Source organism: Somniosus microcephalus, chromosome 4 (genome assembly GCF_052327205.1).
Source record: "Somniosus microcephalus isolate GS21.2 chromosome 4, FLI_Smic_1.0, whole genome shotgun sequence".
Lineage (NCBI taxonomy): Eukaryota > Metazoa > Chordata > Chondrichthyes > Squaliformes > Somniosidae > Somniosus > Somniosus microcephalus.
In genome coordinates, this window is record NC_140990.1 from 197,923,999 (window position 1) to 197,942,599 (window position 18,601).

The window sequence follows — 18,601 nt, forward strand, 5'->3', positions numbered from 1 at the left end:
AGATTCAGGGTAAGGGGCAGGAGATTTAGAGGGGATTTGAGGAGGAACTTTTTCACCCAGAGGGTGGTTGGAATGTGGAACTCAATGCCTGAAAGGGTGGTAGAGGCAGGAACCCTCACAACATTCAAGAAGCATTTGGATGAGCACTTGAAATGCCATTGCATACAAGGGTATGGACCAAATGCTGGAAAATGGGATTAGACTGGACAGGGATGGATGGGCGGCGCAGACACGATGGGCCGAAGGGCCTCTTTCTGTGCTGTAAAACTCTATGACTCTATGACTCTATGACTAAGATGGCCTGATCTCTAGTTGGTTCCTCAACATATTGGTCCAGGAAACCATCCTGTATGCACTCCAGGAATTGCGATGCAGGTGTTGCCTTCTAAACCTTGGTGGGTCTTCTCTTTGTAATTCCCTGCACCCACCAATATCTTCTCTATATGGAGCACAGTTAGAGCTCCATATAACAGACTGGCTGTAACATTACTGATGGTGCTAACAACCAAGACATATCAAAAACCTTTCTCAAGAACACATATTAACTAAGCTTGTATTCAATTAAACTTGTTACCCCTAAAATTTTGACTTTCTCTCAGGAAATTAATTCAGTGGAGTTTAATCCTTTGTAAGGTAAACTGTACATGGTCTGTGGAATGAACAAGCTTGCTGGGCTAATGACCTCTTTTCATTCCACACTTTCTTTATCAGGGAGCATTCCACATTACTTAAAAGTTACAGTCACTCAGTAACTTTCCACCTCTGGAGCCTGATTGATGAAAGTCTCCTCCCTGCTGACTGTAATGAAGGTTTTAACCCAGTTCGTAGTGGATATAGACAACAGCACAAAAGTAGTCAGGATTTGAAAGAAATTGTTAACAAATTTGTAGTCTAACTCAAAGAGGCCACAAGGATTGCTGGTGCAGCAGTGGGTGATCAGGCTCATTTAACCATGCTATAACTAATCTAGCAATGCCTGTTACTGATACTTGATGCAAAAAGTAGAAAAAATGATACATTCCCCAGCACTGATGTCCATCTCAGTGATCTCATATTGATATGAGTTTACAGGGATGACAGCACTGCATACTGGAGTATCAGCACGAGGCATCACAAAGTGGAGACACACAGGCTAGATCCCCAACTCTGCTGGGCTCCTGACAGTTATCATACTGCTGCAGAGAGGTGCTGAGTGTAGAAAAATAATCTGGTGGGAAGTCTCTACTGAGCCACTGCCCATGTGTATCCTGCTGGCCTTCAAAGAACAGTGTGGTCAAAGGTTGTTTGTAGTGTCAGCTGAGGCTCAGTGAGTAGCACCCTCGCCTTTGAGTCAGAAGGTTGTGGACTGAAGTCTCACTCCAGGGACTTGAGCACATAAATCCAGCCTGACACTCCTGTGCAGTGCTGAGGAAGTACTGCACTGTCGGAGGTGCTGTCTTTCGGATGAGACGCTAAACCAAGGCCCCGTCTGCTCTCTCAGGTGGAGGTAAAAGATCCCATGGCATGATTTCGAAGAAGAGCAGGGGAGTTATCCCTGGTGTCTTGGCCAATATTTACCCCTCAATCAACATAACAAAAAACAGATTATCTAGTCATTATCACATTGCTGTTTGTGGGAGCTTGCTGTGTGCAAATTGGCTGCTGCGTTTCCCACATTACAACAGTGACTACAATTCAAAAGTACTTCATTGGCTGTAAAGCGCTTTGAGACATCCGGTGGTGGTGAAAGGCGTTATATAAATGCAAGTCTTTCTTTCTCAGATGAAGCAAGTGTATTGTCCTTGTTGGTGGGGATGGGGTGGAATTTAGCAATGCTAAAAGATGAGGAGAAAAGCAGAGCAGACATGCCCACACAGGATAAAAACACACCCCTCCCCAAAAGAACAAGCTTTGGGACGAGTTCATTTTTTTTGCTGCCGATTTTCTCTCCTACCCTCCTCATTTCCTTCTATAGCTATGGCTTCATAGGTGCCAATTGCCATCTGTAACCTCACCCAAGTGATCATTATTCATGACTCAGCCTTGACAATGGCCCAGAAATTCGGGTCTCCACGGGTGAGTACGCATGGCGTACTCACCCGTAGGCCCAACGGAAGTGCCGGTTTCGTGCATGCACTGCGCATGCGCGGGAAACCGGAACTTCCATTCCCTTAAAGGAAGGGGTTCAGAGGTCGAACGCGCGCACCGGAGAGGCAGCGCGTGCGCCTGGAACTTATGTTTTTTTTGCAGCTTTCTCTGGGAGGGTAAGTCTCCAGGAGTTACACATGTAAAAAGCAGGCGCAAGGCCTGCTTTTAACAAGGTAAGTAGTGAATTAATTAAAATTAAAACATTTTTTCCACAGGTTTATTATTTTTAAATACTTTAAAGGTAAGTTTATTTTTAGCCCCGTTAGAAAATGTAATTAATTTTTTCAAAAAATTTAAATTATTGTTTAAAATAGTTATTTTATGTAATTTATAGTTATTTTAAAAATGTGATTTTTAAAAAATTTATTTGAAGTTTTAGTGATGTTTTGGGGCTTATAGTATTTATAGTTTTGACAGCTCTTCCTGTCAATTTTATGAATGGGTATTTCCCTGCTACCATTGGCTCTCCATGGCCCACGTGATCCCAGGGGACGCATCGAACTAACTGCGCCCCTGGGATACACAAGCACTGTGCGCTGGCAGTTGGAGGAGGCCCAGGAACGGAATACCACGCGGGCCCACAGCTCAACGGCCGGCGTGCAAGGTAAGTGCAGGTCAGAGGCTTGCACCCGCGGGAAGCCTCCGACCCGGATTTCTGGGCCAATGAGTATTGGTAAACTATCCAATCGCAGCGAAGCATCACTGTCGAACCTTATCCTGTCTACACGTACATTTTCAGCAGGGGTCCTTTGCTAGTGATCAGAATGAGGAACCTTGACTCATTTTAGCTTCTCTAATCTAAGAGCTATGAGACCAACTGTCGTGTCCCTTCCATTATCATGACATATCAGCTAACATAGTACACAGTATGGATCAAACCTGGGATTCCCCTAGTCAGTACAGTGTAGCTATTCACTGAATAATCTTGCTGAACATTGGGGAAGCTTGTGTGTTTTGTTTACATATGGAAAAAACAGGCTGGGCCTATACTCATTGGAATTTAGAAGAATGAGAGGTGATCTTATTGAAACATATAAGATACTGAGGGGGCTCGACAAGGTAGATGCAGAGAGGATTTTTCCCCTCGTGGGGAAATCTAGAACTCGGGGGCACAGTTTCAGAATAAAGGGTCGCCCTTTTAGAACTGAAATGAGGCGGAATTTCTTCTCTCAGAGGGTCGTAAATCTGTGGAATTCTCTGCCCCAGAGAGCTGTGGAGGCTGGGTCATTAAATACATTTAAGATGGAGATAGACAGATTTTTGCAAGATAAGGGAGTGAAGGGTTATGGGGAGCGGGCAGGGAAGTGGCTTTGAGCCCTAGATCAGCCATGATCTTATTGAATGGCAGAGCAGGCTCGAGGGGCCAAGTGGCCTATTCTTGCTCCTATTTCTTATGTTCTTATACTTGATGAGTATTACTGAAATATATTTTACTATCCATTGTGAGGCACAATAATATTAAATGAGACATTACTCTTTAATCATGGCAGTAGCTCGTATTTTTCAAACTAGAGGAGTGACTGAAAAAATTTTCTCTGGCATTTTTAGCAGGAAAACATATTTGTTCAGCAACTTCATAAATCATACATTTTTCTCCCTCTTCCTCGCCCAAAGGCACTGACTCATGTTATTGTCCTACTTCACTAATGCAGGCTGCACCCAGTACCTCACACAAACAGCCAGTCTTTATGCATACATTACAGCCATCAAAAGAAATCACAATTTTTAACACAAAACATATGACAGGCTAACCTAACTGCTCATAAGCTTGATTTCAAAAATGACCGTTGTGGAAATAATAAAGAAAAATCAAATCAATAAGATCTGTTTTTAAGAGAAATATATATATAGATATAGTAAGTAAACATATGAAACTAGCTGTATTATTTATTTCAATTATGGCACATAAGACATTTAACTTGGTGGAAAAAATTGTCACAGATATTTATATGAATTCAGCTTGATGTAGCAATTGGTAAAACATGCCACTCAACACATCAAACGGGAAAGAGTCTGTGATTACAGAAAGTAAAAAACAAAGCAGTCTTCTTTGGAGACTGAAAATTAAGTGTAACCATCAATATAACAGATGTTATTTAAATGGTCACTTTAGGTCATGAGTATTTTGGGTGATTTGATGTGAGCATCATATACTTATAAGCTGTGAATAGTTGGTTATAATCTTGAGTAAAACTAATATATCAGCAAGGACCTGAGAAAGTAAGGAAAGTAAATGACAGCTGATGTCTCGGAACCTTTATAACACCATTAATAACTGAAGCCAGAATTATTGTTCACAATATTTTATCCTGATGCACTAGTCATTTGAACATAGTTGGCCCACCCATTATCCATAGTACACAGAAAGAAAATACTTATGTTTATATACCTCATCACATCTTGGAGAACTTCACAATCCAGGCATTCTTTTAAAGGGCAATAACTATTGTTTTTTTAGATATTTTGTGCATGGCAAGATCCCACAAACAGTAATGAGGTGAATGATTAGTTTTTTAGGTGATGTTGGTTGTGGGATGAATGCTGACCAGGACTCCGTGAGAAATCCCTGCTCTTATTTAAAATAGTGCATGGGATCTTTATTGTCCACCTGAACCACTGGAACGGGCACATGGTCCATGATTTAACCTCTCATCAAATGACAGAAATACCTATAAAGTAATAGGGTCAGCTTAAGTTTATTCGCTCAAGTCCTGAATGGGGATTGAACCCACAACTAAATGATGGAGTACTACCAACAAAGTCAAGCTGGCACTCACAAGAATTCACAAGCAACTGATCACAGACTTGTGTGGTGGTAATGAAATCACTCATTTTGGATTTCTCAGCTTTAAAAAAAAATGGCATAGAGGCTTGCTAATAAGCACTAATGACATTTCTGTGTGGAAAACTTGTTCATTAAAGAAAAGAAAACTGGGCCAAGTACATGAATCTTAAGTACTTATTTTGAGATATATTCCATGTATTTCTGAGTTCCAGGTTTCAGCTCCTAGCATGGATATCGATGTGTTCTACCTGGCAGTTAAAAAAACACTCAGCAGTTACTGGGGAGTAAAACATAACAGAACTGTAAAAGGTGTCAGTCGTGACTCAGTGGGTAGCACTCTCACCTCTGAGTCAGAAGGTTGTGGGTTCAAGTCCCACTCCATAGACTGAATCACAAACATCTAGAGGCTGACACTTTGACCTCGATTTTACTAATGGAGGTGGGTTGAATGCGGGTCTGCTGCTCGGAGGCTTTCTGACCTGCTCCCAGCTGCTGACTCCCAGAACTTACTATTTTGGGTTGATTGGCCTCGCTACAGCCGATGTGCGGGTCCCTCCAGGCAATTGCTTGGAGGCTGTCAGTTTCTCGCCTCTGATGACGTGTTGTTTGAATGAAAATTTAAAGGGGCCATGTACCCTTTGGGAAAAATGTCAATGGGATGGATTGGTGCTGTATTGTATAGAAAGGGGAGTTGACAGTGTCTGTTCTGAACAAAATTTAATGAATGAAATTGCTGGTCATATTACTCCAGAAAGATATTTATGATTTTTTTATATATCAATTTATTATCTGACTATGAAATGAAAAAGATGCCAGATTTGTTCCAATCATTAGCTTAGTGATATTAATGCTTTTTTCTCTTAAAGGTGCTGGCTGCTGCAGGAACAGCAGCCTCAATAACTAAGGCTGCACCCAGGTTCAATGAAGGCTCTCTCCATGCTCTTGTTGAGGGAGTTCGAGGACGTCAGGAGTTCCTCTTCCCTGGAAATGGAAGGAGGAGGCCTCCTCAGCAAACCAAGGCAGCTTGGCTGCAAATTGCTGAGGAGGTGAGCTCGAGATCTGTGAGCAGACACACATGGGTTCAGTGTGGAAAAAGGTTTAATGATCTGCTGAGATCACCTACAGTGTGGCCTCTGTGTTCTGGGAAATGGAAGTTCAAGAGTGAGGACTCGGGGTGATTTCCATGTAGAATGATGGTGGTGACACTGAGCACAAACCACCATTTATTGGACAGATGATGCCTGGGGTTTGAGACTGTCGGATTTATATTCAACTCCATGTGCCAGCCACCTGTGGTTGAAGCGTAAGCTTACGCGAATCTGGCATGGATGAGTGCATCCCTTGCCTGACGGCCAGCAATGTGGGTCGCCTGCTGCTGGATTGGCCACATCCGGCCCCACAAGGCGTCACTCCCCGTCCTCTTCCTCGTCCTCTTCCTCGTCCTCTTAATCTTCCTCCAAGGAGGCTGTGTGCTGAGCCATTTGTTCATCCGGCAGCACTAAGCCGCTTTGCTCTTCCTCCGAATCTGACGACCAGGATGAGAGGATGTAAATGGTTCCCATCCCATTGTTATAGATCTCAGTTGAGGCAAAAAGCTTGCAAACGCACACTCAAAGTGGCCTGAAATTATCGCAATCAGTTCAAACAGCAGATGTGTGTCAGCTTGACCAGTCACAAGGTCAGTAGATTTACAAAATCTTATCCCAAACCTCCAACAACAAAGCTGTTGCATTTGAATGTCAGCCATGTTACAGGAGCACTTTTAAAGTTCTGTACCAATAATGACGACATATCATGTCCTCCACCAACTCGTCTCCTTGCAGCAGGACTGTTTCTGACTGTAAAGTCTGTGGGTTGTATAGCGAAGTAATACACAGACTACAAGAGTAACTTTAACAGGACTTTACTATTCGAAGGTCAGGGCGAATCTGCCCAATAAATTCTGCCACAGCACTTATATACCGGTGTGGTCACCGTCGGTATTACAGTATACAGCAGCCAGGATAAAGTAGTGCCACACCTAAAATAGTTCTCTTAAAGGTGGACGGTTACATACAGTAGTTCTCTTAAAGGTAGAATAGTTACATACACTACAATCCTCCCTTTTTAGCTTACAACATACTTATTCCCCATTAACATAACATCATAACATATATACAACTTTATGCAAAACAGTTCACAGATTCAGTCTCTCTGGAGGTTTCCTGACTCTATCCGGATAACGCCTCAGTGGTGTAGTAGTTTTCGGCGGGGTAGTAGGTTCTTCTGGTAAGGTCGAGTCGGCTTGAAGGACAGTGTCAGGTTCATCTGATTCCAGTATCACCAGATCGGAGGTAGGTGTTCTGGGTATCTCTGCTTCAACATTAGCAGTGTAAGGTTGTGGAGTAGGTTGGCTCTTTGTGGATGACCCTATGATCTGGTCAACATGGCGCCTTATTATGCTGTCACCAATGTCCACGGTATACAGCAGCGGCCCTAGCCTTTTTACAATAGTTCCAGGCTGCCATTTCTCGGTACGGTAGTCCCGGGCCAAAACTTGTTGACCTATCTGAAAAGATCTAGTTGGCCTTTCATTCATGCCCTAGAATTGCCGGTTCTCTACGTCCCTTCTGACGTTTGGCTTAATCAAATCCAGCCGGCATCTCAGTCTTCTATTGAAAAACATCATGGCGGGAGTTTGATTTGTGACCGCATGTGTTGCATTCCTGTATGCCAACAAGAAGTTATCTACTTTATGTTGTAAGTTGATGTTTTCATTACCCATGGCCTTTATGGCCTTCTTGAAGGTCTGGACAAACCTTTCAGCTAATCCATTGGTGGCGGGATGGTATGGGGCTGACGTGTAGTGCTTGACCCCATTGCTTTTTAAGAATTTCCTGAATTCTTCGGACACAAATTGCGGTCCATTATCAGAACAGACCTGTTCTGGCAGCCCATTCCTGGCAAACATGGTCCTCAATACTGTGATGGTTTTTTCCGTGGTGGTGGAGGACATCTTTATTACCTCCGGCCACTTGGAGTGTGCATCCACCGCTATTAGAAACATTGAGTCAATAAATGGACCAGCAAAGTCGATGTGTACCCTTTGCCAAGGAGATGAGGGCCACTCCCATGGATGCAGAGGAGCTTGTGGTGGCGCGTTTTGGACCTTCTGGCATCCTAGACAGCTCTTGGTTATTTCTTCGATGTCTCCATCAATACCTGGCCACCACACAAACGCTCTTGCTAGGTTCTTCATTTTCACTCCACCCAGATGCCCCTCGTGAAGCTCCTTTAGCACCTTATGCTGAAGTTTGGGTGGAATCACCACTCTCGATCCACACATCAAGGTTCCTCGGCACACTGACAGCTGTTCTTTTCTTTGCGAAAATGCTGGCAGCGTTGGTTCGCCATGTGCTGGCCATCCCTCCACTGTTAAATCGTAGACTCGTGAGAGAGTCGGGTCATTCCTTGTTTCATTCTCGATCATCGAATTTGTCACTGGTAGACATTCTACTATGGACGAGTGGAACATCTCTACCGGGTCCACTGCAGCCGCCTCTTCAACTACCGGCAACGGTAGGCGCGATAACCCATCAGCATTTCCATGCTGTTTGGAGCTTTTGTATTCGATGTCATATTGGTGTGCCCCAAGTAACACGGACCACCTCTGTAACCTTTGCGCTGTCATAGTGGAAACGGCCTTGTTAGGGTTGAATATGGACACCAACGGCTGGTGGTCTGTCAGTAATGTGAACTTCTTGCCCTGCAGGTAATGATTGAATTTCTTTACTCCCCACACAAGGCTGAGGGCCTCCCTATCTATCTGGGTGTAATTTCGCTCAGCGGAGGTCAATGATCGGGACGCAAATGCGACTGGCCTTTCCGAGCCATTTGGGAACCTGTGTGAAAATACTGCTCCAATTCCATAAGGGGAAGCATCACAAGCTAGCCGAAGAGGTAACGTTGGGTTGAAATGAGCCAACACTTCCTCAGAGGGAATCAACGCCTTGCTTCTGCAAAAGGCCTTTTTACAGTCCTCGCTCCATTTCCATGGCACTTCTTTCCGCAACAGAGTATTCAGCGGATGCAACACCGTGGATAAATTTGGCAGAAACTTGTGATAATAATTAATCAACCCCAGAAACGATCTCAACTGTGATGCGTTTTCCGGAGCGGGGGCCTTCACGACAGCTTCTATTTTGTCAGGCGACTTGTGTAGCCCCTCTTGGTCAATGACATGACTGCAGTACGAGATCCGTTTCTGGAAGAACTCACATTTCTGGCGATTAATTCGAAGGCCATATTCCTTCAACCTGGTGAGCACCCGTTTCAAATTTGTGAGGTGTTCCTCTTCGTCTTCTCCCGTAATCAGGATATCGTCCAAGTAATACTGCGTGCTTGGAATACCTTGTAAAACCTGCTCCATTGCCCTCTGCCAAATTGCTGGAGCCGAAGCTACTCCAAAAACCAGTCTATTATAACGATACAAGCCTCTGTGCGTGTTGATTGTGAGATACTGGCGCGACTCTTCCTCGACTTCCATTTGTAAGTATGCTTGTGCCAGGTCTATCTTGGTGAAGTGTTGCCCGCCAGACAATGAAGCAAAGATATCCTCAATCCGCGGAAGCGGGTATTGTACCGTGTGAAGCACCGGATTAACTGTGATCTTGAAGTCTCCGCAGATGCGGACTTTTCCCAGTCCCCCTGGCTTGTTACTTGATGAAGACTTCATGACGGGAACAATGGGCGTGGCCCACTCACTCCAGTCCACCTTAGACAGTACCCCTGAACGTTCAAGCTCTTCCAGTTCTGCCTCCACAGCAGGTCGTATCGCGTAAGGTACCGATCTGGCTTTGAAAAATTTTGGGCTTGCATGTTCTGCAATCTTGATTTTTGCTTTAATTCCTCTCAGTGTTCCCAGTCCTTGCTGGAATACCTCTTTAGCTTCGTCCAATATTCTGGACAACCGTTCAGGTTTGACCTCTTCCTTTCCGGAATCTACCGTCATTGTGTTTAGCGAATGCCAGTCTATCTTTATTTTCCTGATCCATTCCCGTCCCAGAAGTGGTGGACCTCCCTCGGGCAGCACATACATGTCCATCCTTTGGTGATCTTTGTCCTTGTATCTCACCTTGACTTCTATCTTTCCGATGGGGTATACTTTGTGCCCCGTGTATGTCTGCAATACCATCTCCGTATCCCGTAGGGGAATATGTTTGAATAACTTTTTGTAATCATGCTTATTCATGACCGTCAGCGCCGATCCGGTGTCCACTTCCATCTTCACTTGGACTTTTGCAATCTGTAGTGTGATCCAGATAGTTTGCCGGTCAGCTTCTTTACTCACATTGTGAATCCTCAGACTACCCAGTTCCTTGCTGTTGGAGTCTGCGTCTGAATTCTGTTTATCTGGACTCTTCCCAGTCACCTCATGTACCTTTCTGTACTTCTTCTGCGGTGACTTATTATTGCTGGTCATCTTTCTTGTCCGGCATACCTTAGCTATGTGGCCAAGCTTGTCACATTTCCTACATTCCTGGTTTTTAACCCAGCATTGGTTCTGGTCGTGTGTTGTCTTCCCACAACGATAACATTTCGTTGTACTCGAAGTCATTTGATCCACTCTGAGTACCGCTGTCTTCCGCTGCATTTCCACCGTGCCTCTCGCTGCGGCTTCGTGCGATGCTGCAATAAGGACAACCTTATCAAGTGTAAGATCGTTCTCTTCGAGCAGTCGTTTTTGTGTTCCTTCCTTCGACATTCCGCACACGAACTTGTCTCTCAGTGCCTCTGGCAGATTTACCCCAAACTGGCAGTATCTTGCTAGCCTCCGCAGTTCAACCAGGTACTCCGCGTTGCTTTCCTCTTTTCGTTGCATTCTCACGTAAAATTTAGATCGTTCCGCTAACATCAGCGGTGCGGGGTTAAAATGATCCTTCAGGACAGCAACAATATTAGCGAAGGACTGATCTGCCGGTTTAGCTGGTGATAGAAGATGCTTCAATAACCCGTATGTTCTCGCACCCATTAAGTTTAGTAAGGTTAGAGCTTTTTCATAATTTGCTAACTTATTGGCCGTACAATATGTCTCGATGCGTTCTACATACGTGGGCCAATCTTCCACCTCGGCATCGAACCCGTTGATGTTACTACGCTTAGGCATCTTCACCTCTTCCTGAGAAACAACAACAATATTCTTTAACTTTTTCTTTTTTATTTTTCCAAGATGGCGGTTTCCCGCGCTTATCTTCTTTCCCTGCCCAATTTCAAAATGGCGGTTCCCGCTTCTGTCTTCTTCCCCGCCTACTGGCGGCTTCCCGCGTTTCTTCCCCTGGCGGGAGGGGTAAGCTTTCCCTCGGGCGACGGCCGCTGGCTTTCGCGGTTCGCAGCCTGTGCGTCGGCTTCAGCGCATTCCCTTCTCTCGGCAGGGCAACCGGTGCTGGGTACAACCCGTTGGCGGCGAACAGTTTCAGCCGCTGGGCTGGTTCTCGCTCGGCCTTCCTTGCTCGGGCTCTGTCTCTCCCGCTCGCTCGGGCTCCCAATCGCGCCTCCCAGCCCTCTCGCAGTCCGGTGCTTCCCTCCCCGGCTGCGGCTGAGTTCTCCGCGGTTTATTTATTTTATCTCTTCCCGCGCCCTACGATCCCAGTCGCCGCTTTTCGTGGCCCCGGTCGCTGCCGGCCTTTTTCGCTGGTCGCGGTCTAGCTGTCTCACGACGCCGTTGCGTCTCCCAGCCCGCTTGTACCACAGCTTCCGTGCTCCACGCTGCCCCCGTCTCAGCGCCTCTGGGCCCGACTTCTGTCCGGCTCCTTTCCCCCCCGACCGTGGTCGAGTTCACCGCCCTTCTCCTTCGTTGGTTTTATTTATTTTCCCTTTACTCACAGTCACCATGGCCGACTTGCTTCTCGTGCTGCTCGGCTCAAGCACCACCGTGGCAGAAGGGACAATCCGTGCCTGTTGCTGATGGAAGGTTGCGTGTATGAAGTCTTCCTTCTTTCTTGCTGTGCAGACTCGAGTTTTCTCTCAGCAGAACGACGAGGGCGGTTGCCTCTTCTCGACGCTTCGTTAACTGCTTCGGACGTATTGCTGCACGCAGGGTAAGATCGAACTCGTCGCCACTGTAAAGTCTGTGGGTTGTATAGCGAAGTAATACACAGACTACAAGAGTAACTTTAACAGGACTTTACTATTCGAAGGTCAGGGCGAATCTGCCCAATAAATTCTGCCACAGCACTTATATACCGGTGTGGTCACCGTCGGTATTACAGTATACAGCAGCCAGGATAAAGTAGTGCCACACCTAAAATAGTTCTCTTAAAGGTGGACGGTTACATACAGTAGTTCTCTTAAAGGTAGAATAGTTACATACACTACACTGACAAGACAGGAAACAGGAGCCAGAGGCACGAAAATGGGAAACCTCTATTAAAATAGGATTATCAAGGCAGATAACAGGCTCTTAACTGCCTTAACTACCTGTCCCACCGGTTGGAGTTGGGTCAGTTTGGGAGCAGCTGAACAGACACTCACGAAAAACGTGTGGGGGCAGGATGGAGGCGGGTTGGGTGTCTAAAGCCATTTTTTTCCAATTTTAGCAGCTGACACACCTCCAAACCCGCCTCCTCAGGGCTGTTAAAATTGAGCCCTTTGGTTCACTACTGAGGGACTGCTGCACTGTCAGAGGTGTCATCTTTCAGATGAGATGTTACAACGAGGTCCCGTCTGCTCTCTCAGGTGGATGTAAAAGATCTCATGGCATTATTTCGAAGAAGAGCAGGGGAGGTGTCCTGGCCAATGTTTATTACATTGCGGTTTGTGGGAGCTTGCTGTGCGCAAATTGGCTGCCGCGTTTCCCACATTACAACACTGACTACACTTCAAAAGTATTTCATTGGCTGTAAAGCGCTTTGGGACATCTGGTGGTCGTGAAAGGCACTTTATAAATGGAAGTCTTTCTTTAAAAACAGCAGCATGAGGGAGGCAAAACAGAATTTTTAAAAAGCAGTGAGTTCAATAACTCCACTAGACTTGATTATATAGATGATAAGTGCTTAACATATCTTTTTGGAATTACATAAATGAAATATCCCAAGATTGTGCAAAACGGATCCTCATTCTCTTGTTATTGTTTCCAGGATGGCAGCTGAAAGTAAACATGATTAGGTTTGAAATTTTACACAGGTTTAGACACTGAAACTTGTAAATAAACTTAAACCTTCTTCCTGGAGGACTAAAGCTGCATTAAATATCAATAGACCCAATCTGACAGAAAGGAACTATTTGTGTCATTAAACAACTATGTCAGGTTTACAATTTGAGGCAAACAAATTGTTCTATTTATAAATGTTTATGAAAATTAATAAATATTTTTTATGCAACTTGATTTAGGGCTAAATGGGCCAGCGATGTTACAAAGGATTTGTGTATATGAGCCGGAAAGGAAGACTTAACAATTTTTAGGAACAGGAAAAAGCTATTAAGACCAGCAGACCAATTCCTTTTTCAAGATTGGTGTTCAAAATAGCTTTCATTACTTTCAGTCAGAGAAATTCACACTAGTTTGTTAACTAAGGCATTTTATGCTTACATCAAGATTTCTCTAAACTGCTTATTATCACCCAACCCAGTTTGCAGTATTTGTACACCAACCCATTTTAACCTAAATTTCTCACCTTTTCTGCCCTCTGCTTCCTGAAACAGTTTCATGTTGGGGTGGGGTTCTATAGCTGCCAGCTGCCCTGTTGGCTATTTATATGTGCAAGCTAAGACAGTGAGGCTATTTGACTACGACAAGCTCATTCCTGTCCTCGCCCGATATCCACATGAACACGTTCCAACAGTAATCACTTGATAGCAATCAAGATAGGAATCTGACTTGTTTACTCCCCTTGGGCCCAGGGACTCGGAAGGCATTTTCAGTACTCTTATGCCCTTCTGGCTGCGATCAACTAATTCAGCACAGACCCAAACATAGGATACTCCTGGTCTGTAGGGCTCAGTACTACTTCCAGGGGTGCAGAAGGGAAAATGAGAGGCTCAGAGTAATTTTTGTTGCAGCAAAATCTTGAAAACGTGGAACAAGAATACATTTTATTCTTATATTTTTAAGTCCATGTTTTCATGTGATTGGATCATACAACATATCATCATCAACAATATGCAAACAAAAGCAATCACAAAACCTTTTACAATTGACTCCACCACAAAACTCTGAGCCTCTCATGCCCGCATAAGAATTCAGATACTGCCAAGTCTGAAGAAAAAGTCTTTCCTTTCCTTTATTTTGTCTCTCTCCCTCACTTTCCCTTCTGTATTTCTCTCACCTTCCTTTGTGTGTACCTCTCTCTTCCCTTCCTTGTTTCTCTCCTTTCCTCTCTGTGTCTCTTTCACTTTCCATTCTTTATTGTCTCAGCTCCTTCCCACTGTTTCCCTCTACTCCATCACTTGTCTCTCACTTCCTCCTTTGTCACTCTATCTCTCTCTCTTTCTGCTCCTTCCCTTCTGTCTGTACCTTTATCCGTTTGCCCATCTCTCTCAACTCCTTCCCTTCTGTTTTTTGTCTTTCTCCTCTTCCCTTTTCGTCCATTTCCCTTGCCTCTGTCCCTTCAGTCTGTCTCCTCCATTTTTGCGTGCTTTTCTCTCCTCCTCTTCTGTGTGTCCCTCTCCCTCTTCCCTTTAGTGTTTATCTCCCCTTCCCTTCTGTCAGTCTCACTCTTCCTCTTTTCTTCTCACCTTTTGTTTCTCTCTGTCTCCTTTTATAATTGTCTCTCCCCCTCTCCTTTTCTGGTATACTCCCTCCCTTTCTTCCTTTCTGCATTGCACTCTCTTGCTCCTTTTCTATCCCAAATTTCTGCTTCGCTCTCTCTCCCTTTCTGCTTCACACTCTCTTTCTCATCCCTTTTCTGGTTTTCTCTCTTTTCATTCAATACTCTCACTCTCCTTTTTTGTTTCACATTCCCTCTCCCCTTTTCTGGCTTGCACACACAATCGGTTTCCTCTTCTGGTTCACACTCACTCTCTCCTTTCTTGTTCATTTTTTTCCTATCTTTACTTTCTCCAACCAGGAGTAAAGGGGTTGTGGCAAAGGTCAGACTTTACCCCATTATAGAAAGGATGTTGGAGCTATGGAAAAAGTGAAATGTAGATTTATAGCGATTATACCAGAGATAAGGTGAGATGGTTATGATGAGAACTTTGAAAACCTTGGGCTGTATTCACTAAAGAGAAGGCTAAGGGGGAATTATAATAGGAATGTTTAAAATTTTGAAAGGTTTTCACTGGTTAATGAATGGGTAATAAGAGAACATAAATTAGGATTATTATTGGAAGCTAAAAGAGTTAGCAGGAATTTTTCATCCAAAGCATTATTAGAAGTGCATTATCATAAGTGGTTACTGAAGCCAAGTCAATTAAAGCATTAAGAGAAATTTTGAGGGGAGATTTTCTGCTTCAGTGCTTCCAGTATCTGCCAGGAGTGCACACTGGGAAATTGTGCAACCTCACCCCATACTTTTCATCTATTAACATTATTAAGCAGAAAATAATAGGTTGGGTGTGTACAGTTGCCCATAAGTGATTGCAGTATGCACAGGATTGCCAAAATGGAAAATCTCCCTGTGGATAACATTTGAGATTGAAAATAGAAACACTATGGAAAGAACAGTGAAATGGGATTAGAGTTGACAGCTCAGATATGGACCTAGGATTGACTGGCATAGGTACAATGGACTGCATGGCCCCCTGCTGTGCTGAAATTTCTACAGCTCTACAAGTTAGCAACATAAACATGAATAATTGAAACAAATGTTATGTGCTCTTAGAACCATAGAATTTTACAGCACCTGTGCCGGCTCTTTGAAGGAGCTTTCTACTTAACCTATTGTCCTGCCCTTTGTCTGGATAAGGAATTGTGCGGGATGACAATGATTGGGAAGTGGTTGCGTATGTTGGATTTTTATTTGTAAGAAATCTAGATGAAGGGTCGAGGCTCTTAATGCAGGTCAACAGCAAGGTTGAAAAAACATGAGAGAAATAACATAGATTACGAATCAGTCATTAGGTGACATCACAAGTTTGAGTTTTAAAAGCCTGTAGGAGGTAGGGAAGACTGAAGGATGTAAAGGATTCGACACTTTAATGGGAAAGAATGGAAAGTGATACAATGGGGGGAATTTTAACATGAGTCAGTGCGTGGGATTGGGTACGGTGGGGGGTTAAATCGGGCAAAATTCTGAGCGTGTCAGGAACCCGCCTCCAACCTGTCCACTTCTGGTTTTAACAGAGACACGACAAGAGGCAAGCAGCCAACCTACTCCCAGGAGGTGGGTTGCCAATTTAAATATTTTAATGAGGCTGGCAGCCTCTGATTTAACCAGCTTTACAGGTTTTACAGTGGGCAGCCGGGTTTTCCGGGCCTCGGGAAACGTGGCAGCTGATAAGAGGCAAGGACAAGAGAGAAGGTAAGTGCCTTCACAGCACTGCTTGTGGGCCAGGAGGAGCAACAATGCTTACCCCCGACCCCCCAAGCTCCCCCACATCAGACCCCCCCCATACAAAGGCCCCCAGGATTGGACCCCTCACCACCCCACCCCCTGGGATCAGATCTACCTGGTCCTGCAGCCCACCTGACTGGAAACCAAGCCTATCAATCAGGCTGACTTGGGGGAAGAGAACCTGTCAGGGCCAAAAGACGTACGTGGTGGAGTTAAAACTCCACAGGATGCAGGGAAACCCGTCCGAAACTCCACCCCCCCTGTCACACCTATGTAACCCGCCCCGTTAATATCCAGGCCAATGAATCTTGATTGGCCTGGTTTAACAATGAGGTTGTACAGACAAGGAAATACTAAGGCCATCAATGTCCTTTTCCTGGAGTTTGTTGTGTTTGTGATCTAGAATACTGCTGTCACATTGCAATACTGGTTTGTGTTTCAAGGACTGTATTTTCTGTACCTGTACTCTGATTTCCTCCTCCACCTCTTTGCGTTTATCTTCCTTGATGAGTTCTGTAACGTGCTTCTGGGAGAAGTTCATAAGCTCATCTCGGTTCTGCCAAAGTGCTGCAGTTCAAGAAGAAGAAAAGAAGCTGAGGTTCCACTCACATAGGGGATGATCATTTTAGCCAACACTACCAATGATTCTCAATTTTTTTCCAAGCGTAAACGGAGAGGTAGCGAGGCAAATATTGTCTCCCACATTTCAGTCATTGCAGGCTGTGTAATGTGTTAGATTGGTCATTCGTTGTGCACTGAAGAGAGAGAAGACAGGTCCCTGTGACTCCATGTATGAGGAGATCCTGATCTGCCACAGGGAGGGAAGGAAATATCAAAGGACAGACCACCCTGGCCAATTCTGGCACAATCCTGTTTGCAGCTGACATAGAAACATAGAAGGTACGAGCAGGAGTAGGCCATTCGGCCCCTCGAGTCTGCTCCGCCATTTAATGCGATCATGGCTGATCATCCAAATTCAGTACCCTGTCCCTGCTTTCTCCCCATATCCCTTGATCCCTTTAGCCTTAAGAAATATATCTAACTCCTTCTTGAATATATTTAATGAATTGGCCTCAACTGCTTTCTGTGGTAGAGAATTCCACAGGTTCACCACTCTCTGGGTAAATAAATTCCTCCTCATCTCTGTCCTAAATGGCTTACCCCTTATCCTTAGACTGTGACCCCTGGTTCTGGACTCCCCGGCCATCGGGAACATCCTTCCTGCATCTAGTCTGTCTAGTCCTGTTAGAATGTTATAAGTTGCAATGAGATCCCCTCTCATTCTTCTAAACTCCAGCAAATATAAGCCTAATCGACCCAATCACTCCTCATACGTCATTCCTGTCATCCCAGGTACCAGTCTGGTGAATCTTTGCTGCACTCCCTCCATGGCAAGAACATCCTTCCTCAGATAAGGCGACCAAAACTGCGCACAATACTCAAGGTGTGGTCTCACCAAGGCCCTCTACAACTGCAGTAAAACATCCTTGCACCTGTACTCAAATCCTCTCGCTATGAAGGCCAACATACCATTTGCCTTCTTAACCTCCTGCTGCACCTGCATGCGTACCTTCAGCGACTGGTGTACAAGGACACCCAGGTCTCGCTGCACTTCCCCTTCTCCCAATCTATTACTGTTCAGATAATAATCGCACAACACCAGGTTATAGTCCAACAGCTTTATTTGAAATCACAAGCTTTCGGAGCGCTGCTCCTTCTTCAGGTGAAGTGGAGAAATGCATAAAGACACAGCTTATATAGTCAGAGAATCATGTCAGATGTTTACAGGTAACCTTTCCAACTGCCATTTATCACACCTCGGCAGAGAGATAATCACAGCAGTCAAAGGTGTGAATGGTGTCCAAACAGGTCAGTCAGGGAAACATTGCATCAAAGAGCAATGAGGTGGGGTCACAAGGGGTCAAATATTGCAGATGCTGGGGTCTGTATGAAAAACAAAAAAAGACAAAAAACATTTTTTTTGGCTGGAAATCACAGCAGGTCCGGCCGCATCTGTGTAGAGAGAACAAGCCAATGTCGACTCGAGTCTGGATGACCCTGCATCAGGTGGGGTTACATGTAGCGTGACATGAACCCAAGATCTCTGTTGAGGCCGTCCTCATGGGTGCGGAACTTGGCTATCAGTTTCTGCTCGACGATTTTGCGTTGTCGTGTGTCTCGAAGGCCACCTTGGAGAATGCTTACCCGAAGATCGGAG

General features: G+C 44.8%; 1 protein-coding gene across 1 annotated transcript in view; it reads right to left on the reverse strand.

The window, feature by feature from the left end:
- LOC147120121 (dynein regulatory complex subunit 11-like) overlaps positions 1-18,601 on the reverse strand; it is a 368,896-nt gene that overhangs the window by 128,186 nt on the left and 222,109 nt on the right. Inside the window, exon 10 of the mRNA XM_085985675.1 lies at positions 16,844-16,950. Coding sequence (XP_085841801.1) covers positions 16,844-16,950 — 107 coding nt within the window. The remainder of the gene's footprint in view (positions 1-16,843; positions 16,951-18,601) is intronic.